At 45.1% G+C, this 24843-nt stretch overlaps 1 protein-coding gene across 1 annotated transcript in view; it reads left to right on the top strand.

Moving 5' to 3' along the window:
- Positions 1 to 3098: 3098 nt before the first annotated feature.
- LOC141113180 (inactive phospholipase C-like protein 2) overlaps positions 3099 to 24843 on the top strand; it is a 355506-nt gene continuing 333761 nt past the window's right edge. The window contains exon 1 of the mRNA XM_073606112.1: positions 3099 to 3737. Within this exon, the coding sequence (XP_073462213.1) occupies positions 3507 to 3737 (231 nt within the window). The 5' untranslated portion in view covers positions 3099 to 3506. The remainder of the gene's footprint in view (positions 3738 to 24843) is intronic.

Raw genomic sequence — 24843 nt, 5'->3', positions numbered from 1 at the left:
TAGGTGGGTAGTCTGTAGGTAGGTCCCCCCAGGCTCTGTAGGTGGGTAGTCTGTAGGTAGGTCCCCCCAGGCTCTGTAGGTGGGTAGTCTGTAGGTAGGTCCCCCCTGGCTCTGTAGGTGGGTAGTCTGTAGGTAGGTCCCCCCTGGCTCTGTAGGTGGGTAGTCTGTAGGTAGGTCCCCCCAGGCTCTGTAGGTGGGTAGTCTGTAGGTAGGTCCCCCAGGCTCTGTAGGTGGGTAGTCTGTAGGTAGGTCCCCCCAGGCTCTGTAGGTGGGTAGTCTGTAGGTAGGTCCCCCCTGGCTCTGTGGGTGGGTAGTCTGTAGGTAGGTCCCCCCTGGCTCTGTAGGTGGGTAGTCTGTAGGTAGGTCCCCCCTGGCTCTGTAGGTGGGTAGTCTGTAGGTAGGTCCCCCCTGGCTCTGTAGGTGGGTAGTCTGTAGGTAGGTCCCCCCTGGCTCTGTAGGTGGGTAGTCTGTAGGTAGGTCCCCCCAGGCTCTGTAGGTGGGTAGTCTGTAGGTAGGTCCCCCCAGGCTCTGTAGGTGGGTAGTCTGTAGGTAGGTCCCCCCAGGCTCTGTAGGTGGGTAGTCTGTAGGTAGGTCCCCCCAGGCTCTGTAGGTGGGTAGTCGGTGCAGTGTGCGGGGACAGAGAGGTTAATGGTCCCCGGGCGGGTGGTGCGGCTCCTCCGGCACGTGTGAGTGAGGAAGTCCCGGCTGTGTCGGTGGTGGGGGGGGGGGGGGGAGGGGAGAGCGATCCTCGGAGATTGGAGGATGGAAACACACAGCGGATGGGAAGAGAGGAGCGGACTGGTCCCGGCTCCCGGCCCCGAGCACAGCGGACATCCCACAACAAAGCACTGAGCCCGGCATCCATCCCATACAGGAGGCACTGCGGACAATGCGAGCTCTTCTCCGGTGTCAGAGGAGCCGGGGAGCCGCACAATGGGAGTCCTAACATGGACCTGATTCATCGGACCGACCCAATGTCCTACCGCTGACATCCTCTACTGCACACCGGGATCCCCTGTACACAGATCCGGGACTCTGCACCCACAGATCCGGGACTCTGCACCCACAGATCCGGGACTCTGCACCCCCTATACCCACAGATCCGGGACTCTGCACCCACAGATCCGGGACTCTGCACCCCCCATACCCACAGATCCGGGACTCTGCACCCCCTATACCCACAGATCCGGGACTCTGCACCCCCATACCCACAGATCCGGAACTCTGCACCCCCCATACCCACAGATCCGGGACTCTGCACCCCCCATACCCACAGATCCGGGACTCTGCACCCCCCATACCCACAGATCCGGGACTCTGCACCCCCCATACCCACAGATCCGGGACTCTGCACCCCCCATACCCACAGATCCGGGACTCTGCACCCCCATACCCACAGATCCGGGACTCTGCACCCCCATACCCACAGATCCGGGACTCTGCACCCCCCATACCCACAGATCCGGGACTCTGCACCCCCATACCCACAGATCCGGGACTCTGCACCCCCTATACCCACAGATCCGGGACTCTGCACCCCCATACCCACAGATCCGGGACTCTGCACCCCCATACCCACAGATCCGGGACTCTGCACCCCCTATACCCACAGATCCGGGACTCTGCACCCCCATACCCACAGATCCGGGACTCTGCACCCCCATACCCACAGATCCGGGACTCTGCACCCCCATACCCACAGATCCGGGACTCTGCACCCCCTATACCCACAGATCCGGGACTCTGCACCCCCTATACCCACAGATCCGGGACTCTGCACCCCCATACCCACAGATCCGGGACTCTGCACTCACAGATCCGGGACTCTGCCCCCCCATACCCACGGATCCGGGACTCTGACTCCTATACCCACCGATCCAGGACCCCTATACCCCCCGATCCGGGACTCTGCCCCCCCATACCCACCGATCCGGGACTCTGCCCCCCCATACCCACTGATCCGGGACTCTGCCCCCCCATACTCACCAATACAAGTAAGCCAGCATCCCCAAAACCTTAACAACAGAGTCACCCTCTGTCAGTCTTACACCTTCAAGATCCTCCCTAAACCAGTGACTCTGAACCCCAGAACACAGTGATCAGTGCTATCTCTGAGTGGATTACCACTGGCCCATCTCAGGATCCAGCCAACATTGGACTGATTCTACAGAACTATTTCAGGGACCCAAAAAGCACAGATCCCCCTGGTTCAGTGATCCTGGACCCCAGAACACCGTTCCCTTGATGATGTGACACATTACCCCAGAACACCCCCACATTCATTGACTTTTAACACCCACAGATTCACTGACTCTGGACCCCCAGAATAAAGTTCCCTTTGATGACTTGACCCTGAGGTCCCCAGATTCTGCAACACTGGACCCCAGAACACCCCAGATTCTGTGACCCTGGACCCTAGAACACCCCAGATTCTGTGACCCTGGGAGCCCAGAACACCCCAGATTCTGTGACCCTGGACCCTAGAACACCCCAGATTCTGTGACCCTGGGAGCCCAGAACACCCCAGATTCTGTGACCCTGGACCCTAGAACACCCCAGATTCTGTGACCCTGGACCCCAGAACACCCCAGATTCTGTGACCCTGGACCCCAGAACACCCCAGATTCTGTGACCCTGGACCCTAGAACACCCCAGATTCTGTGACCCTGGACCCCAGAACACCCCAGATTCTGTGACCCTGGACCCCAGAACACCCCAGATTCTGTGACCCTGGACCCCAGAACACCCCAGATTCTGTGACCCTGGACCCCAGAACACCCCAGATTCTGTGACCCTGGGAGCCCAGAACACCCCAGATTCTGTGACCCTGGACCCCAGAACACCCCAGATTCTGTGACCCTGGACCCTAGAACACCCCAGATTCTGTGACCCTGGGAGCCCAGAACACCCCAGATTCTGTGACCCTGGACCCTAGAACACCCCAGATTCTGTGACCCTGGACCCCAGAACACCCCAGATTCTGTGACCCTGGACCCCAGAACACCCCAGATTCTGTGACCCTGGACCCTAGAACACCCCAGATTCTGTGACCCTGGACCCCAGAACACCCCAGATTCTGTGACCCTGGACCCCAGAACACCCCAGATTCTGTGACCCTGGACCCCAGAACACCCCAGATTCTGTGACCCTGGACCCCAGAACACCCCAGATTCTGTGACCCTGGGAGCCCAGAACACCCCAGATTCTGTGACCCTGGACCCCAGAACACCCCAGATTCTGTGACCCTGGACCCCAGGACACAGGTCCCTTTGATGATGTGACCCAGCATAGACAGGATTTCCTACATTGGACCTGGTCAGGCAGCACTCAGAGTTTCCTCACTCACAATGGATCTGGGTAATTATTCATGCTGATCGGTGGTCCTATTGTTTGCACACAGGCTGAAGGACAATGTGAAGTCCCCTCGGCTTCCTCCTGTGGGCAGTGCCATAGCCAGGGAAGAGTGTGCTCAAATCTCACATGGTGTGGATGATGCCAGGCTGAGGATGGCAGATGTTCGGGACTCGGCTGCTTGTGCTGCTGCTGCTGCAGCAGTGGTGGGACTTCTGGGGGTGCAGGATGGGGGTAGCCTGACTCCTGGGGGGCCCAGCCGGGGAGCAGAGGACTTGGTGCTGAATGGAGGATGCTCAGAGGACAGTCCGCAGTCTGGGAGGAGCAGCAGAGAGCACTCTGGGGAAAGGGGACAAGGGACTCCAAAGACTACCGGTATTATGAAGGTAAGACCACCATGTTTTCCCCCTCTCACTGCATCGTATTAGGCTTATCGGTTGTCAGCTGCAGCTGTGCCTGCAATGAATGCTGCAAGTCACTTCACAGCAGCTGAGAGCAACTTCTAATCCAAGAAAGGGAATGACTGAGCAGTCAGTGCTGGATAGGTCTGCACCAAGTTTTTCAAGGGAACTCCAGAAATGATTTTTTCTCCATTCTTGCTTTGATCCAGCTTGACTCTATGTAAGTATCCAGATCTGATATCCCAAGGATCACTGAGGATGCTGAAAATCAATGTAGTAGTCTATGCTCCATATAGTGATAGCCAGGATCTCCTGGAGCTGCTCCAGTGACTTTTCCTTTCCATACTGAACATAGGGGGTTGCTTGCTCAGTATCACCACCACTCATTCCTTATATTTCTTTCTAGTGAATACAAGGCATTCTGTGATTGGAAGAGGTGGGGAGTAGGGGTGCTGATAGCACGATCTCCACCTAATCTAATCAGAGGATTGTATTCATCGGACCAAAAAAAAAAATACAAGTCATTCTCTGATAGACGGCAGTTCCAATCGAGTGGCTCCCTGTGTTCAGTGTTTAGAGGGGAAGCCACCAGATGATCATGGCTATCACTATATGCAGTGCGGACTACTACAATAATTTCCCCAGTGCTCCTTTGGATACTTGATATGGATGGCCAAGCTGGTCCAATGCAAGCCTGGATGAAAGATCATTCCTGGAGTTCCACTTCATGCAGACTGGTCATAGGAGAAATAGAATACTACCATTGCTGACCTGCTTTTGAAAAAGATAATTGCTTGATGTTAGGCTGAATCAATACTTTGCTTTGTTGGCCTGGAACATGTATGTAAATCAGGACAGTCCGAAGTCCTCATTTGCATACAGGTTCCAGCTCTGTAACTCAGAGAAGAAGACAGGGGTGTACATATTATACATACAGCTGGATGGGGGCCTTGTGGGACCCAAGGGCCCATTTATTTTACCTGTGGTTTGGGCAGGGACTCTGACCTCGCTCACTGTCGGGTAGACCTGGGCACTGCTCACTTCTAGGAAAGGTAAAACCGGTTGGTGCGACACAGTGAGCTCCTTCTTCACCTTCTCCCTGACCAGCACTGGGGCATACACATTGCTTTTATGGACTGGACTAGGCAAAGTAACAGGTTCTCTTGATATTAAGCTCCGAAAGGCATCCATACTTAAGCTGGATATGCAGATGAAGATTTTTATGAAGAAAATTATAGATTTAGCAGCATGGATGGAGGAATCTCCCCAGATGGCTATTGTATGTTGACAGTCAACACCTCACGGCTGCCAGAATACCTGAATAGCAACTGCAGTTGATTGGCTGCCACCACTGTTTGGCCAATATTTTTCCTCTCGTTGATATTTGATTCACTTGCCACTACAGCCACCAACCACTTTTGTGCATTCTTCATACATACAACACAGTTCCTTATGCCAAACACAATCTTTAATGCCATCAGTATATACTGCCCCAGAAGAGCAGATGTCTCATTGATGCACGGAGTTGCACACCTTTTGGCCTGGTTCACACCTATGCAGGTTGTAGTTTGCAATTTCCAGGTGCATTTTGCGTTTTTCAATGCACATTTTTGATCTATTGAAGTCCATAGAACCACAAACCAGACATATGTGAACATGACCCATAGGATAGGAAACCATGTTAAATGGACTGTAGTGTGTGTCTGCAAAACTGAAAACGCACTAAAAAATGCATAGTTGTGAATCAGACCTTAAACCTATTGGAATCCATTGCAGATTAACAAATAGTATGATAGTACTGAACTGATAGAAGTGGAAATTGTTTCTGATAGTTATACTGTAAAGTGAGATTTCCCTGTTCTGGTCCAAGGCTGCTGCCTCTCTGTTAGCAATTAAGAGAGCACTCCCCAGGCAGTCATTTGTTGGCTGTGTACGAAGGAGCATATGGTACAAAAATTCATCTCACCTAAAGAACTTTTTGAAATATTTAATGGCTAAGAGCATCATACGCAACCAACACATTTTGGGGGGAAAAAGCCCCCACCTTCTTCAGGCCTTGAGCATTTTAATAAAATCATGACAGTATGCACAAACGGACCTGTGTTATTGGCTTGATGGAGACTAGCATCTGCTGACTGCACTCAGCTGGCCACTTTTAGTGCTTTCAGGTTAAGATCATCAAATACAGTCAACGCATTTCAGGGGAAAAATCATCCATCTTCGGGGCTTGAGCAATCAAGGTTAGTAATATCAAACAGAATGTACTAAGGGACCTGCGTTATTGGCTTGGAGTAGCATCTTCTGAGGGCACTCAGGCAGCCACCCTTAGTGCCACTGGGAGACCTCAGTCTTCATCAAGTCTTAACACAGTGAATTCTACCATGATTTTATTAACATTGACTGCTCAAGCCCTGAAGAAGGGAAAACATTTTTACCCGAAATGCGTTGGCTGTATTTGATGCTCTTAAACAATAAATGTTTTTAAAAGTCCTTCATGTGTAATGAACTTTTGTACCAGGTGCTCCTCCATACACATTCAAGTCTTTTTCTGGTGTGTTAACAGCAAGACTATTATCATCATGGTATTTGAGATCCACTTTGCCAATCTGGGCCCTGTATTCGGATAAAGGGGATACAGTGGATATAAAAAAAGTCTACACACCCCTGTTAAAATATCAGGTTTCTGTGATGTACAAAAATGAGACAAAGATAAATCATTTCAGAAATTTTTCCACGTTTAACCACTTGAGCCCCGGACCATTATGCTGCCTAAGGACCAGAGGTCTTTTTCCAATTTGGCACTGCGTCGCTTTAACTTTTAATTGCGCGATCATGCAATGCTGTACCCAAACGAAATTTGCGTCCTTTTCTTCCCACAAATAGAGCTTTCTTTTGATGGTATTTGATCACCTCTGCAGTTTTTATTTTTTGCGCTACAAACGGAAAAAGACCGAAAATTTTGAAAAAAAATGATATTTTCTACTTTTTGTTATAAAAAAAATCCAATAAACTCAATTTTAGTCATACATTTAGGCCAAAATGTATTCGGCCACATGTCTTTGGTAAAAAAAATGTCAATAAGCGTATATTTATTGGTTTGCGCAAAAGTTATAGCGTCTACAAACTAGGGTACATTTTCTGGAATTTACACAGCTTTTAGTTTATGACGGCCTATGTCATTTCTTGAGGTGCTAAAATGGCAGGGCAGTACAAAACTCCCCCAAATGACCCCATTTTGGAAAGTAGACACCCCAAGGAAATTGCTGATAGGCATGTTGAACCCATTGAATATTTATTTTTTTTTGTCCCAAGTGATTGAATAATGACAAAAAAAAAAAAAATATTTACAAAAAGTTGTCACTAAATGATATATTGCTCACACAGGCTATGGCCATATGTGGAATTGCACCCCAAAATACATTCAGCTGCTTCTGAGTACGGGGATACCACATGTGTGGGACTTTTTGGGAGCCTAGCCGCGTACGGGCCCCCGAAAACCAATCACCGCCTTCAGGATTTCTAAGGGTGTAAATTTTTGATTTCACTCTTCACTGCCTATCACAGTTTCGGAGGCCATAAAATGCCAAGATGGCACAAACCCCCCCAAATGACCCCATTTTGGAAAGTAGACACCCCAAGCTATTTGCTGAGAGGCATGGTGAGTATTTTGCAGCTCTCATTTGTTTTTGAAAATGAAGAAAGACAAGAAAAAACATTTTTTTTTTTTCTTTTTTCAAATTTCAAAACTTTGTGACAAAAAGTGAGGTCTGCAAAATACTCACTATACCTCTCAGCAAATAGCTTGGGGTGTCTACTAAAATTCACGCCCTTAGAAAGCCTGAAGGCGGTGCTTGGTTTTCGGGGTCCCGTACGCGGCTAGGCTCCCAAAAAGTCTCACACATGTGGTATCCCCGTACTCAGGAGAAGCAGCAGAATGTATTTTGGGGTGTAATTTCACATATTCCCATGGCATGTTTGAGCAATATATCATTTAGTGACAACTTTGTGCAAAAAAAAAAAAAAAAATTTGTCTCTTTCCCGCAACTTGTGTCGCAATATAAAATATTCCATGGACTCGACATGCCTCTCAGCAAATAGCTTGGGGTGTCTACTTTCCAAAATGGGGTCATTTGGGGGGGGGTTTTGAACTGTCCTGGCATTTTATGCACAACATTTAGAAGCGTATGTCACACATCACCCACTCTTCTAACCACTTAAAGACAAAGCCCTTTCTGACACTTATTGTTTACATGAAAAAGTTATTTTTTTTTGCAAGAAAATAACTTTGAACCCCCAAACATTATATATTTTTTTAAAGCAAATGCCCTACAGATTAAAATGGTGGGTGTTTCATTTTTTTTTTTTCGCACAGTATTTGCGCAGCGATTTTTCAAACGCATTTTTTGGGGAAAAAACACACTTTTTTAAATTTTAATGCACTAAAACACACTATATTGCCCAAATGTTTCATGAAATAAAAAAGATGATCTTAGGCCGAGTACATGGATACCAAACATGACATGCTTTACAATTGCGCACAAACGTGCAGTGGCAACAAAATAAATACATTTTTAAAAGCCTTTAAAAGCCTTTACAGGTTACCACTTTAGATTTACAGAGGAGGTCTACTGCTAAAATTACTGCCCTCGATCTGACCTTCGCGGTGATACCTCACATGCATGGTGCAATTGCTGTTTACGTTTGACGACAGACCGCCGCTTGCGTTCGCCTTAGCGCAAGAGCAGGGGGCGACAGGGGTGCTTTTTTTTTTTTTTTTTTTTTTTTTCTTTATTATTTTTTTGCTTTTTTATCTTATTTTTAAACTGTTCCTTTCATTTTTTTTTTTTATCATTTTTATTGTTATCTCGGGGAATGTAAATATCCCCTATGATAGCAATAGGTAGTGACAGGTACTCTTTTTTGAAAAAATTGGGGTCTATTAGACCGTAGATCTCTCCTCTGCCCTCAAAGCATCTGACCACACCAAGATCGGTGTGATAAAATGCTTCCCCAATTTCCCAATGGCGCTATTTACATCCGGCGAAATCTAAGTCATAAAATGCTCGTAGCTTCCGGTTTCTTAGGCCATAGAGATGTTTGGAGCCACTCTGGTCTCTGATCAGCTCTATGGTCAGCTGGCTGAATCACCGGCTGCATTCTCAGGTTCCCTGTTGAGACAGGAGAGCCAGAGAAAAACACGGAAGACGGTGGGGGGGGGGGCATTCCCTCCCACGGCTTGTAAAGGCAGTCTAGAGGCTAATTAGCCGCTAGGATTGCTTTTACATGAAAGCCGACCGCTGGCTGAAAAGAATGATACCAAGATGATACCTAAACCTGCAGGCATCATTCTGGTATAACCACTCAAAGTCGTGAATGGCGTACCTGAAGACAAAAAAATGGTTAACAATAAAGCACAGTAAACGGTAAAGTATAAATAATTACCTACCTGAAAAACAAACATGATAAAACATAATAACAATAAAACATTGCAGAATAGAATACAGTAAAAAAGAGCAGAACAATAGAGAGAGAGAATAGAGAGAGAGAACAATAAAACGACAACAATTTTTTTTTTATTTTATATATATTTTTTTTTTTTACACTTTTTTTGTAACTAACTTTTATAACGGTAACCGGTTCCAGGTTCGGGTCTCTCAAAATGCGATGGCATCTTGGGAGACCCTGTGAAAGTGTGCCTAGTCTGTGGAATGCTGTACCCTACGCTAATACTCAACTAGTGAATGGTAGCGTTCAAAACATTCACCAATGCAAAGACCAGGATTGTCAGGACAGGAGGGACAATGATAGCGGGTGTCACGCCTATATCCGCGCTTGCTGCAGACACGACATCTTTTTTGGGGGGGTTCGTTGGGTAGGGGTACTCGGGAGGACATAAAGAAAATGCCTCTCATGCAGCCGACTGCATTTGGTTGGGGATGTGAATGGGGGAAGTACGGGCGCTGCAGAAGCGGTGGGTTCCCAATTAGGATTGGCGAATGCAGCAGGAAGGGCACTATGGGCACGACGGGCCTGTGTTTGTCTTCTTGGTGGCAGCGGGACACTACTTGTGCTTGCCACCTCACCAGCTTGAACTGCACTTATGGGACTCGCCACGTCACCAAGTGTTACTGCAGTGCTGGTTTGACTACGACCGGGGTGTACTAGGCCGCTGGTGCTTGCCAGTTCACCAAAACACTACAAAAAAAACTGTTAGCGATCGCAGGGATCAGGCCTGACTCTGCGAACGCTGCAGTTATGCATTTAGTGTTTTGTAAGTGACAGTGATCGATCAATACTGCACTTGGGTGGGCTGGGCTGGGCTGGGCGGAGGGGCAAAACGCAGGTGCTAGCAGGTATCTGGGCTGATCCCGCTAACACTGCATTTTTGGGAACCCTAAACTGCTGGGGACGCTAGTATAGATCTGATCGGATCAGATATTGATCCGTTCAGATACTATACCACTAAGGGAGGCGCATGCTGCGTGCGTGGGTGTTAGCGGTACTGGCGCTAATCTGACGCTGCCTGGGGCGACGCATATCACCGCCGGGCGATCAGGGGGCTAAACCTTTATTAGGTAATAAACGGCGGGTTCCCTGACACTATAAAAAATAAACGAACTAACCAGCGTCACCCGTAACGGTTATACGGTGATCAGTGGTGAAAGGGTTAACTAGGGGGCAATCAAGGGGTTAAAACATTTATTAGATAGTATATGGGGGTCCCTGTCGCTATAAAACGCTGACGGCGAACCTAAATATTTACCTCACTAACTAGCGTCACCAGCGACACTAATACAGCGATCAGAAAAATGATCGCTTAGCAACACTGGTGACAGGGGGTGATCAAGGGGTTAAAACTTTATTAGGGGGGGTTAGGGGGGTATCCTAGACCTAAAGGGGGGTAATACTCACTGTTCCAACACTGTAACTGTCACAAACTGACACCAATGCAGTAATCAGAAAAAAAAAAACAAAAAAAACAAAAAACTGCTGGTGTCAGTTTGTGACAGGGAGGGGGGGGGGTGATTGGGGGGGGATCGGGGGGCGATCGGGGGGGGGGGGGGTGTTTTGTATGCCTGGCATGTTCTACTGTGTTGTGTAGTGTTGTGCACTCACATTAATGTCTTCTCTCCTCGGCGCTGCAACGGAATACCGAGCCGAGGAGAGATGACATCATTTCCTTTGCTGCTGTTTAGCATACAGCAGCAAAGGAAGTGATCTGATTGGCCGGCGGCGATCGCGAGGGGGGGGCCACGAACGGATGGCCTCCCCCTCATCTCCGATCGCCGGGGGACCAAACGGGACCGCCTCGGGCGGCGGGGGGGGTCCGATCGGACCCCCCACCCGCGGGAGGCAAATCACGTACATGTACGTGATTTTGCCTGCCCGTGCCGCCTTGATGACGTACATCGGCGTGAGGCGGTCCTTAAGTGGTTAATGTGACCTATAAACTGTACAACTCAGTTGAACAAAAAACTGAAATCTTTTTAGGTGGAGGGAAGTAAAAATAGAAAACTAAAATAATATGGTTGCATGAGGGTGCACACCCTTAAAGGGGTTGTAAACCCTCATGTTTTTTCACCTTAATGCATCCTATGCATTAAGTTGAAAAAACTTCTTTCACTGACCGGCCCCCCAGCCCCCCCCGTTTTACTCGCCTGAGCCCCCGTAATTCCTACGCCAGAGATGCGCTCTTCCCCTCTGCCCGTTGTCTCGGCTCTTGATTGGATAAATTGATAGCAGCGTAGCCATTGGCTCCCGCTGCTGTCAATCAAATCCAATGACGTGGGCACCGGAGGGCGGGGCTCAGTCCGGCATTCTGCGTCTATGGATGCAAATGCTGGACTCGGGAGCGCGCCCACAAGGTAACCCCCTGGGAGAGCGCTTCTCCTAGGGGGTTATATGATGTGGGGAGGAGCTACCAGCCTCGCCATCACTTTAAACTAAGCTAATAATTTGTTGAAGCATCTTTTGATTTTATTACAGCACTCAGTCTATCAGCATGGCACATCTTGACTTGGCAATATCTGCCCACTCTTCTTTGCAAAAACACTCCAAATCTGTCAGATTGTGAGGGCATCTCCTGTGCACAGCTCTCTTTAGATCACTTTCATGCTGAAAGATGAAGTTCCTCTTCATGTTCAGCTTTGTAGCAGAAGCCTGAAGGTTTTGTGCCAATATTGACTGGTATTTGGAACTGTTCATAATTCCCTCTACCTTGACTAAGGCCCCTGTTCCAGCTGAAGAAAAACAGGCCAAAAGCATGATGCTGCCACCACCATGCTTCAATGTAGGTATGGTGTTCTTTTGTGCAGTGTTGTTTTTGCGCCAAACATCTTTTGGAATCATGGCCAAAAAGTTCAACCTTGGTTTCATCAGACCATAACACACTTTCCCACATGCTTTTGGGAGACTTCAGATGTGTTTTTGCATAATTTAGCCGGGCTTGGGTGTTTTTCTTCATAAGATAAGGCTTCTATCTTGCCACTCCACAACATAGTCCAGACATATGAAGAATACGGGAGATTGTTGTCACATATAACACACAATATAACACAGTCCACTGCACTTAGTGTTATCAAAATATTATTGATTACACATATATATCTTATACAGTCTCAAATATTGGTGATGTAAAGTGCTTGTGCCCAATAACGAATCCGTGTGCAGATGTGCTCAAACTGGTTGCCCTACATGGATGTGCACTCACCCCTAGGAGTTGACCACTTCTAGTGTGCTTCTGTGGACATACAATAAATAGCAGCTAGACTCAAATTCAGTTTACTAAATCAGATCAGGCAGCGATTGGTTGCCAGAGGTTACAGTGTATCATTACGGCTCATTGACTGGCTTCTAGAGGTTACAGCACACATTATGGCTCACTGTTTGTTTATTTTCTAGAGGTTACAGCACATGACTTCTGCTTGTTGATTGGCTGCTAGAGATTACTATACATCAATACTGCTCAATGATTGATTGCTAGAGATTACGGGACGTCTGTACCACTCACTAATTGGTTGCTAGAGGTTACTGCACATTATTACTGTTTACTGATTGGTTCCTAGAGGTTACTGCATATCCTTACCGCTCCATGATTGGTTGCAGGAGGTTAGTGCACAGCACTACTGCTCACTGATTGGTTACTAAAGGTTACAGCACATCATCTCCTCACTGCCTGCACGCCATGGACTGGGGAGGTGAGGGGACCCATCAATAGACAGAAAACTCCTGGGATCAGTGGCAATGCTGGGGGGTTGATGGGATCAGTGGCAGGGATGGGGGGATGGGATTAGTTAGGAGGTAGTACACTGTGAAAAATTCTGAATCTGGAATCTGGAATGTAGAGCAAAGATGGAAATCTTTGGCAAGTATTTAGTGGGGGATTCTACCAGTGTAAGGGGAAATTTACAATGACCACCAATGTGAGGGGGGATTTACACTGACCATCAATGTGAGGAGGAATTTGCACTGACCATCATGTATCGTGGGATTTTACACCACCCACCAATAGAAAAAAGGGATTTCTACACTGACACCAATGTAATAAGAGCATTTACACCAACCACCAATGTAAGGGGGAATATACAATGACCTCCATGTAAGGGGGAATTTACACTGACAACCATTGTCAAGGAGATTTGTACTGATCACCAATGTAAGGTAACACTTCTATACCGAACACCAATGTTAGGGGGGATTTACATTGACCACCAGTGTAAGGGCAATTCTGCACTTACCACCAATGTAAAGGGAAATGTACACTGATCACCAATGCTATGAAGAATTTACACTGACAACCATTGTAATGGGGAATTTTACATCAACAGCCAATAAAGGGGGATTTCTACACTGGTCATCAATGTAAGGGGGACTTACAATCACCACCAATTTAAAGGGGACTTCTACATGGACCACCAATGTTAGGGAGGATCCAAAACTGACCACAAATGCAAGTTTGGATTTTTTTTTAATGATTACCAATATAAAGAGGAGTTTCTTCACTGGCCACCAATGTAATGGGGATTTACATTGACCACTAATGTAATATGAGCATTCAGAGTAACTACCAATGTAAAGAGGGATTTACACTGACCACCAATGTAAGGGGGACCTTCACACTGGCCACTAGTGTGAATGAAAGGATTGTACGCCAAGCCCCAATTTAATGAGAAGACTTACACTGACCACCAATGTCACTGAGACATTTAGCCTGCTGTCACATTGGTGTGTGTTGGGAATACATGTAAAATCGCTTTCCTGACATGACAGAAACATGCTTCCCCTTAGCAGATACACAGCAGTGCCATTAATTATTAATGACACCCTCATGCATCGGCTGAGATGTGCGTATTCACATGCACCAAAATTCAGGGTGCTGTGGCACCATGTTATTTTGAAGAAGGGTTCCACCTTCAATTTCCTTACCTTTTGCAGAACAGGCTGATTAGGCTTAATGACTATAGTTGTAGGCGGAACTTTCAAGCATGCTCCTTTACCTCCCCAGTGGGCAGCATTCAGCAGAAGTGATCATAGATATGACCTCAGGGGGACATGATGTCCATATGAATGCCGCCTCTATTTACATATCAATGCAGCGGTCCCCTCCTTAAAATATTTCAGTTTGTTTTTCAATTGAGTTGTACAGTTTATAGGTAAAAATAAAAGTTGGAAAAAGTTCTGAAATTATTTATCTTTGTCTCATTTTTTTACATCACAGAAACCTGACATTTTAACAGGGGTGTTTATACTTTTTATATCCATTGTATGTTTACACATTGGCTACATCTAGGCCCTTCCTCCCCTTAGGCACTGATATTGCCACACATTACTGGTACAGCTCTATACAGATTAGGACCATCTTGCTCATAATTTGTGGTATCATTTTACACCTGTCATGCTTTAATCAGCTTTGGTTTAACCCTACCTGGGTATACCGATGTAGCTTACAGCTTTATGAGGTGATCTGCATGCAATATGCTAATATAAGTCCCGCTTGCAATCCAGTTTCCCTGTGTCCACCTCCTAGGCGTTCATGGCTTATGACTGACTCCGTCCACCATGCTAATGTGACAACCTCTATTATTGGTCCTGAAGAAGCTACGCAACTAAAGCGAAGCGCGTTGACCAGCTGAGGTGACCTGCTGCACAGACATTTCCTTGTTCCAGACTATTTGATGTATTTATGGTTTGAAGGGTGCACATGGAGGCCACAATGCTATGTCACATATATTGTTTTTAATGACTATATTCACCGGTCCTGTTTTCATGATATATAGCAGGTTTTAATTATGTACTAATAAATATTGATGTTTTATATTTTAATTTGTTTTTGGTCTCATGTTTAGTGCCAGTCCATCATTGGCAGGACTTGGGTCTTTCTCAAATCTTCTATTAGCAAAACTTGTCAAGTGCTCCCATTGGTTGAGAGAGATTATTATTGCTCCCTGCGTGGAGTCCCTAAAAAGAAATATTTTTTTAAATTGCTGACAGGCAGGGTTTATATGACAGAAGAGAAACTTTTGATCTCTTCTGCCATAAATGCTTCACTCTGCTTCTCAGCTATAATGTACATTGAGCCACGCATGTGCAGCTCAGTATACATTAACCACACAGTGATGTGACTTCCGTGTGTATGCGTGGGTGTGACATCATAGCGGTCCAAGCCTTTCAAATGGCCAAAGAGACGGAACCCAGGGGAAAGATCAGGTAAAGATGGAAGCTCCCAGGACCCACGGGATCAATGACAATGCAACGCTGGAGGGCACATTACGACAGGTGCATACTAGCATATTATGGCATTAACCTGCAGGGGGTATAATTCAAAAAAATTTTCAGAGTTTGCTACCGCTTTAATGACTTTCCCTTCCCAGTCGATAATCAAACAGGGCCAAGATTGGTTTTCCTGAAATATTTGACAAAATACAACTAAAATGGTGCCTGGATTAATAGGAACAATGACTGTTTTTGTTGTGAGATAGTTCACTTTTTCCCTATGTTGAACGTCTTGAAAAAAAATTGAGGGAAACAAATAGGCTGAGGTCAGTTTAACTTTACCGGCTGACATAGAGCAACGCTAAAATACCATCATACTGTCCGCGTACACCAAACTTTGGCAGCTACTGGAGTAACCAGTCAGGATCCTCTTTTTTTTTTTTTCTAGAGGTTATAACAGATCAGTTGCCAAGGAACATGGCTCTATCAACCTCAATTTTCTGTCACGTGCTTATAGTATGATGGAGAGAATCTTGTTTTTATAGTTGATATTTTTTACTTTAATAATGTTCAAGGGAATGAATGAGGCACCATATCATCTGTACCCCCCCAACGTTGGTACCTTTACCATCATCTCCCACTACCACCTCAAGTACTACAGTTCCATTGCTTCCCAGCATTGGGTATTCTATACCCTCTCGGAATGCAGGGCCTAAGTGGGCAGAGGGTAGCTAAGTGCCAATATTGACTACAGGATGTGGTCAGTATTTCCCTAGTATGTTTGGCTACAGTGGAGAGAATGGTAGTAAGTAATGGAACAGAATGGTGCCCTCTGCAAAGCAAGAGGTTTTGTGAAAGGGTCTGGAGAAGCCGTGGAGAACGTTATGCTGCCTGTAACATCATTCAGCATGACCGGTTTGATGGTAGGTCAGTGATGGTCTGGGGAGGCATATTTATGGAGGAACGCACAGGCCTCTACAGGCTAGACAATGGCACCCTGACTGCCATTAGGTATCTGGATGAAATCCTTGGACCCATTGTCAGGCCCTACGCTGGTGCAGTGGGTCCTGGGTTTCTCCTGGTGCACGACAATTCCTAGCCTTATGTGGCGAGAGTATGCAGTCAGTTCTTGGAGGATGATGGAAATGATACCATTGAATGGCCCCCACGCTCACCTGACTTAAATCCAATAGAACACCTCTGGGACATTATGTTTCGGTCCATCAGACGCCGCCAGGTTGCACCTCAGTCTGTTCAGGAGCTCAGTGATGCCCTGGTCCAGATCTGGGAGGAAATGCCCCAGGACACCAGCCATCATCTTATTAGGTGCATGCCCCGACGTCAGGCATGCATACAAGCATGTGGGGGCCATACAAACTACTGAGTACCATTTTGAGTTGCTGCAATGAAATTTTAGCAAAATGGACTAGCCTGCTGCATAATTTTTTCACTTTGATTTTCAGGGTGTCTTTGAATTCAGCCCTCTCTGTAGGTTGATCGTTTTCATTTCCATCAAACGATGTAGCATCCTTTCATTCCTAACACTTTACCCAGTCCATATCAGTATAGATATCCAACATGATATTTTTCCCCATTGAGATCTGTGTCTTCAAGGTGTTCCTTTATTTTTTTTTAAATAGAGGCTTATATAATCTACAGCTGTTTCAAAGGAAATATAGAGACTGCCATTGCTGGCCTTGTTTTTTTTTTTAAATGGTATTTGCCTGGCTTCAAACTTCTGAGTCAACAGCTTTATTTTTGCCTCCCGAATCTGCTGGCTCCTTTCCCTTGTGGAGCCCAATGGAGTTTGCAGGAGCCACCCTTGTGTGCAGACTAAAAGTTGACTTGTGTAGGCTCTGCCTGCCCTAACACACGGGAAGCCTAAGAGGATAAAAAAACACCAAAGACATAGCTCTTCTATTCCTTATGTTGATGAAACGACATCACTAACACTCAAGCTGCTGTGAAACATTTCCGTTGGAGGAGGAGCACAGGTGTGTCTTCTACACCTCGCCCACGGGGCTGTCTGTGCGCATTGGCAGGGGCAACATCCTCACAACTGCAAAATGTTATAAATGAGAGGCAAACATGCACTTGCACAGGGCCTGATGGGATATATAGTCCTGGTAAATATCATATGGTGACTAATAACTCTTAGGTGTGAGGCTTTGGTACTATTTTAAAGCTATGGGTGCCTATGGAGTGTGCCTATGGTAAGAACGTGGTTATCCAACTTGGAGCATAAGCCAGATAAAAGTTTATTTATTACAGGTAGTTATATAGCGCTGTCAGTTTACGCAGTGCTTTACATACAGTGGGGACGGAAAGTATTCAGACCCCCTTACATTTTCACTCTGTTATATTGTAGCCATTTGCTAAAATCATTTAAGTTCATTTTTTTTCCTCATTAATGTACACACAGCACCCCATATTGACAGAAAAACACAGAATTGTTGACATTTTTGCAGATTTATAAAAAAAGAAAAACTGAAACATCACATGGTCCTAAGTATTCAGACCCTTTGCTGTGATACTCATATATTTAACTCAGGTGCTGTGCATTTCTTATGATCATTCTTGAGATGGTTCTACACCTTCATTTGAGTCCAGCTGTGTTTGATTATACTGATTGGACTTGATTAGGAAAGCCACACACCTGCCTATATAAGATCTTACAGCTCACAGTGCATGTGAGAGCAAATGAGAATCATGAGGTCAAAGGAACTGCCTGAAGAGCTCAGAGACAGAATTGTGGCAAGGCACAGATCTGGCCAAGGTTACAAAAAAATTTCTGCTGCACTTAAGGTTCCTAAGAGCACAGTGGCCTCCATAATGCTTAAATAGAAGACGTTTGGGACGACCAGAACCCTTCCTAAAGCTGGCCGTCTGGCTAAACTGAGCTATCGGGGGAGAAGAGTCTTGGTGAGAGAGGTAAAGGAGAACCCAAAGATCACTGTGGCTGAGCTCCAGAGATGCAGTCGGAAGATGGGAGAAAGTTGTAGAGAGTCAACCATCACTGCAGCCCTCCACCAGTCGGGGCTTTATGGCAGAATGGCCCGACATAAGCCTCTCCTCAGAGCAAGACACATGAAAGCCCTCATGGAGTTTGCTAAAAAACACCTAAAGGACTCCAAGATGGTGAGAAATAAGATTCTTTGGTCTGATGAGACGAAGATAGAACTTTTTGGCCTTAATTCTAAGCGGTATGTGTAAAGAAAACCAGGCACTGCTCATCACCTATCCAATACAGTCCCAACAGTGAAGCATGGTGGTGGCAGCATCATGCTGTGGGGTTGTTTTTCAGCTGTAGGGACAGGACAACTGGTTGCAATTGAGGGAAAGATGAATGCGGCCAAGTGCAGGGATATCCTGGACGAAAACCTTCTCCAGAGTGCAAAGGACCTCAGGCTGGGCCGAAGGTTTATCTTCCAACAAAACAATGACCCTAAGCACACAGCTAAAATAACGAAGGAGTGACTGTTCTTGAATGGCCCAGCCAGAGCCCTGACTTAAACCCAATTGAGCATCTCTGGAGAGACTTAAAAATGGCTGTCCACCAACGTTTACCATCCAACCTAACAGAACTGGAGAGGATCTGCAAGGAGGAATGGCAGAGGATCCCCAAATCCAGGTGTGAAAAATTTGTTGCATCTTTCCCAAAAAAGACACATGGCTGTATTAGATCAAAAGGGTGCTTCTACTAAATACTGAGCAAAGGGTCTGAATACTGAGGACCATGTGATATTTTAGTTTTTCTTTTTTAATAAATCTGCAAAAATGTTAACAATTCTGTGTTTTTCTGTCAATATGGGTGCTGTGTGTACATTAATGAGGAAAAAATGAACTTAAATGATTTTAGCAAATGGCTGCAATATAACAAAGAGTGAAAAATATAAGGGGGTCTGAATACTTTCCGTCCCCACCGTATATATTGTTCATTCACATCAGTCCCTGCCCTCAAGGAGCTTAAAGTCGAAGGTCCCTAACACACACTCATACACACACACATACTGTACTAGGGCCAATTTAGACAGGAGCCAATTAACCTACCAGCATGTCTTTGGGGGGTGGGAGGAAACCAGAGTAACCGGAAGAAACCCATGCAGGCACAGTTTAAAAGTTAGATACATTTGAAATTTTTTGTCAGGTTTGTTACAGATGAATGATAACACTGTTCTAACAAGGAAAAAGCCTTGGAAATTAAAGTAGCTAAATATTATCAGAATTGGGTCACCAATAAAGGAAAATTTAAGTCCTGAGTATTAATTGGCTCCAGTTTCCAAGATACAAATTCAGGTCAAAATTGCATTAAAACAATTCAAAATTACGAGGGAGATGTGCGAATATGCTCCATAACTTTTCTGCAAAATGTAGCTATAAGAATGGTGCCACATCAATCATTATAAATGTTTCTTTTTACTGATACTAATAACCTAACTTTCTATTCATTTAGACCCCTTTCACATTGGGGACGTGGCCGCGCTCGCAGTAAAACGCTGCTTGTTTTAGCGGCACTTTACCACTGTTTAAGAGGCGCTTTTTGGCCGCTAGCAGGGCACTTTTAACCCCAAAGAAGGGGTTAAAAAATCCCGTGTTGCAGCGCTTCCAAAGTGCTTTTCAAACGCTTTTGGAAGCGCTGCCCATTCATTCCAATGGGCAGGGCATTTTGGGAGCGCCCCCAACCCGTCCCAAAGATACTGCTTGCAGGACTTTTCAGAACGTCCTGCAAGCACACTGCCGGAGTGTGAAAAGTCACACTTGAATGAATGGGAGGCGGTTTTCAGGCGCTTAGCGGAGGCTTTTTCCAGCGATAAAGCACCTGAAAACCACCCCAATGTGAAAGGGGTCTTATTGTATTTTCATGTAACATTTTCATCCTCCCTCCACACCATTGGGACTGCGAAAAGTCATGGACTTTTTCTTCTTGTTTAGACAATGACGCAGATAAGTTGCACATATAATTCAACAATGAGGGGCCCAACTCTTGTCCTGATACCCTATTTTGTATCCAAAATATAGGTGGTATGCCTTTTTTACCACTGCTGTGAAACTCTACTTTTCATATACAAATGTAACCTCGCCATAAATGTAGCAGAAGTTATCTGCGTTTACACAGTTTTAAGGGCATCTTGGCTTCTGAGGGAAAATATCACGCAACTGTTCTTGGAAATGTTAGGCAATGACACTTTCACAAGCCACCAGATGTAACTGTATGATGCGTAGATCTAACCAAGACAAATGTACCTTGCAATAAAAGAACAATAAATTACAGTTAGGTAATAATCTTTAGTCTCAAGGTAAAGATAAATTTATACACTTCCATGTGGTACAATTTTCATTGTTCTACCGTACTTTGACTAGAAGTTACAAGCCATCATGATCATCAGACACCTCCCTCCCTTGTAGTCAAATATACTCGCCTGTGTATAAATCTTGTGAAATATCTTGAAAATGTTAGCCAACCAGCACCTTTATCATCTGTTTTCTATTTCATCTAATCAAAATATGTAAGAATTAGCACATTCTATCTTGGAGGTCAATACTTTCCCAAAATTTGTAGACCAGTGTAATAGTGCTACATATCCTAACCTATGAGGTAGTTCTATGTAGCTTTGTTCTGATGAGAAGTTTCTACAAAGATACCCAAGAGATGGAAAGTATGCTCTTGGACATGCTCTGGAAATTGACTAGATAGCAGAGGAGCCTAGAGCTAGCAGTAGATGATTTCTTGTATTCAAATCGCTGCCACCATTATGTCATAATGAGCTCCGTGGAGCATCCATTTAGTAGATAGGCCACTTCTGCAAATTGAGGGGTCAGTACCAAAACCCTGGGTTGTTTCGGACAAATTTTAGTCTGGAGTTTGAAGCACCAGAGCATAAGGTTATATTCAGATAGAAGTTAGTGTGCACACTGCAATACAGTGCCATTCAACCGCAGGTTTGAGAAAACATGCTCTTGGACACATTGTAACTTCTGCAAAGCCTCAGTGTTCACATTAGTGTTACAATGTATTATAAAATATAACTTTGCCAGGAGCTCCTGATTCCATTGTAGGAGGTCTGCTTCACAGAAGTTGGAGTAGACTACATATGTTATGCTTGGTATACATCCACCGATTTTGCTGGTTGAACAAAGGAAAGAAAAAAACCTTGAAAGATCCTTGCATCAACACAAGTGATACTGATGCAGCAACTCTCCCGCTGTTCTATTGTATTCTGACAGGGGTACTCCTCCCTTCACAATATACAAATCAGTGTTTGCAGCCATAGGCTCCGAGCGCTGATCAAAAGCTGGTTACAAAGTTAGTCTGGTTGGAAAAAGACACAAGTCCGTCTACTTCAACCAATTAAAGGGGGGACAAAAAAAACAATCCTATGTACACAATGCTATACCCACAGTTAATCCAGAAGAAGGCAAAACACCCCAAAAAAGCATGATCCAATTTGCTCCAGCAGGGGAAAAAATTCCTTCCTGATCCCCCGAGAGGCAATGAGATATTCCTGGGATCGATTTTACCTATAAATGTTAGTATCCAGTTATATTATGAACATTTAGGAAAGAATCCAGGCCTTTTTTAAAGCAATTTACTGAGCTGGCGAGAACCAACTCTGGAGGGAGTCTATTCCACATTTTCAAAGCTCTTATTGTGAAGAAACCTTTCCGTATTTAAAGATTACATCTATTTCTGTAGACCATAGGTGCACAACCTGTGGCCCTACAGCTCTTGTGGAACTACAAGTCTGAGGCATTGCAAGCCGTTGACAGTTGCAAGCATGACTCCCAAAGGCAGAAGCATGATTGGACTTGTAGTTCTGCAACATCTGGAGGACCAGAGGTTGAGCACCCATGCTGTAGATGTAAAGAGTGCCCCCTTGTCCTCTGTGATATACTTAAAGTGAATAACCCAACCAAGTTCACTATATGGACCCCTTATAACATATTTATACATGTTGATAATATTCCCCCTTAATCTCCTCTTCTCCAGAGAGAATAAATTCAGTTTGGCTCCCCCATTCTACTTATCAGTTTGGTTGCCCTTCTCTGCATTTTCTTCAGTTCCCCAATATAATTTTTGAGAACTGGTGTCCAAAACGGAACTGCATATTCTAGATGAGGTCTTACTAATGATTTGTACAGGGGCATAATTATATCTCTATCTCTGGAGTCCATACCTCTCTTAATACAGGAAAGGACTTTGCTCGCTTTGTAAACCGCAGCTTGGCATTGCATGTTATTAAGGTAGAACCATGGGCAAAACTTTTTTTTTCATTTCGGATAGAGTAAGGGAAGGTTATAACCCCTGTCAATTTTTTTTTGCCATCTGTGTCCCATTGTGGAGATTTCCCTTCACTTCCGGTCCCTTAGCCAAACAGGAAGTGAGAGGAAATCCCTGCAAACTAAGGGAATTCCTTGGGAATCCCCAGGTCACAGGAACAGAAGATTTCCCCTCTATTACTTTTCTGGGGACAACCCAAAATTTGGGATTTAGTTTTTTTTACTTTTACTTGCAAGGATGATGGTAAACAGAATAATTCTCCTAGAAGGGGGCACATCCAGCAATAAAAAAAAAATAACAAGCGTTCTAATCCCTCTCCACTCTATCCAAAAAAAAAAAAAAAAGGGTTTAGTTATACTTTAAGCTTATCATTTACCAGAACACCCAGATCCTTCTCCACTATGGATTCCCCCAGTTGTACCCCCCTAGTATGTATGATGCATGTATATTCTTAGTCCACAAGTGCATAACTTTACATTTATCAACAATAAAATAAACCTCATTTGCCACATAGTTGTCCAATTAAACAGTGCATTGAGGTCAGCTTGTAAGTTGGAGACATCCTGCAAGGATTTTATTCCACTGCATAGCTTAGTGTCATCTGCAAACACTGAAATTGTACTTTTAATGCCAGACCCTATATTATTTATAAATAGGTATTCCAGGTTGACTGATAGACAGAAGCCGGTTGTTGCACCTGCTGCTGTTGAACAGAGAGAGATACACACGTACTGAAATTTGTCCAGTTCCTGGTCCGTTTGTACTGGACTTTACCAAATAGGGTGAAGCTTTGTTCCCTCTGAGTACCCAATTCACTTTAAAGTGTACCTGTACACATATGAAATTCAGCCCATGTGTATGTCTGTCTGTCCGACAGAAGCCGGCTGAGCATGCTGGAAAACCAGCAACCAACCGACTACCGAGCAGCACTCGCAGCCAATGGCACTGATCGGAGTGTTCGTGCGCGCGGGGGGGGGGGGGGGGCGGCTCTGTCAGAACATAGTAGCTCAGCGGGGGGAGATCGCTGGGCTAACCTTGCAACCTTGTAAACCTTTAAAACCTTGTAGTGTGTACCAGGCTTTAGAGCTAGCCATACATGTTGTTGGAGAATAGACAGCTTTTACATTAAAGTGATGCTAAAGCCTAAGCCTAGTGTGTTGGGAAGGTGCGTTGGGGGTACCATTCTATGTTCTGTGTTTCCTTGGGGTGCTTTAGTTTCTTCCCACAATGAAAGCAAAGGAGAAGGCCCCTGTGTGTCTCACTTATTTTACAAAATAAAAAAATAAGAAAATTCCTTATTTTAGGATAGTGGATAAAGCCGTACAAATCATTCTTTTATCCTCCTGGGCTAATCATATATCCAGAACCACTATCTCTCAATCATCTCTGTGGTTACACTCTCCCCCACAATGAAAAAACCTAATGGTAGGTTAGAACTGCCTTCTACCCAAATTGTCCCTGCTGTGAGCATGTGTTTGACTTTGGTAAGGACAATAGATTGTAAGCTGCTTTTGTGGCAAGGATTGATGGGAATTGTTCAGGATTTTTTCTAAAGTGTCGGCACTATATAAATCTTTTGGCCTTTTAGATTTAGGCTTCATCTTGTAGAGGAGTAGCACATATAGCAGGATTTTACAGAGTATTTGCAAAGCTTTCAGCAAGCTTGAAGATGCTTTATTAAAGTCTTTAAAGGGTATTTCAGCTCCAGTTTGGGAAATTTAAATATAGATTCTAAAGGTAGTGCTAGCTGTCACTTTAAACAAGCTCCTAGCAGGCTTCAGTAAGCTTAGAACTACTTGCAGCTTCTTGAAAGACTTCTAGCAGCTTGTTGAAAGGGACAATCATCACTCCTATTATTATCTATGTTTAACATCAATATTTTGGAACTGAAGTTTGCTTTAAAGGCTTCAGCAGAGTTATTTATTATAGGCACTTTATATTGCTGACCATTTACGCAGTGCCTTACATGTACAAGGGTTCTTTAAAAAGTTTCCACACTTTTTTTTTAAAGTTTCACAGCTATCTTTACCACAACGTGACAACTCTTACTAAATTGCAGGTTCTGCCAGGTTGCCAGACAGACTAGTCACATGACACTCT

This window comes from Aquarana catesbeiana, linkage group LG12 (genome assembly GCF_042186555.1).
Source record: "Aquarana catesbeiana isolate 2022-GZ linkage group LG12, ASM4218655v1, whole genome shotgun sequence".
NCBI classification, from domain to species: Eukaryota; Metazoa; Chordata; class Amphibia; order Anura; family Ranidae; genus Aquarana; species Aquarana catesbeiana.
Note: the sequence above shows the minus strand (reverse complement) of the source record. Positions and strands in the feature narration are given on the sequence as shown.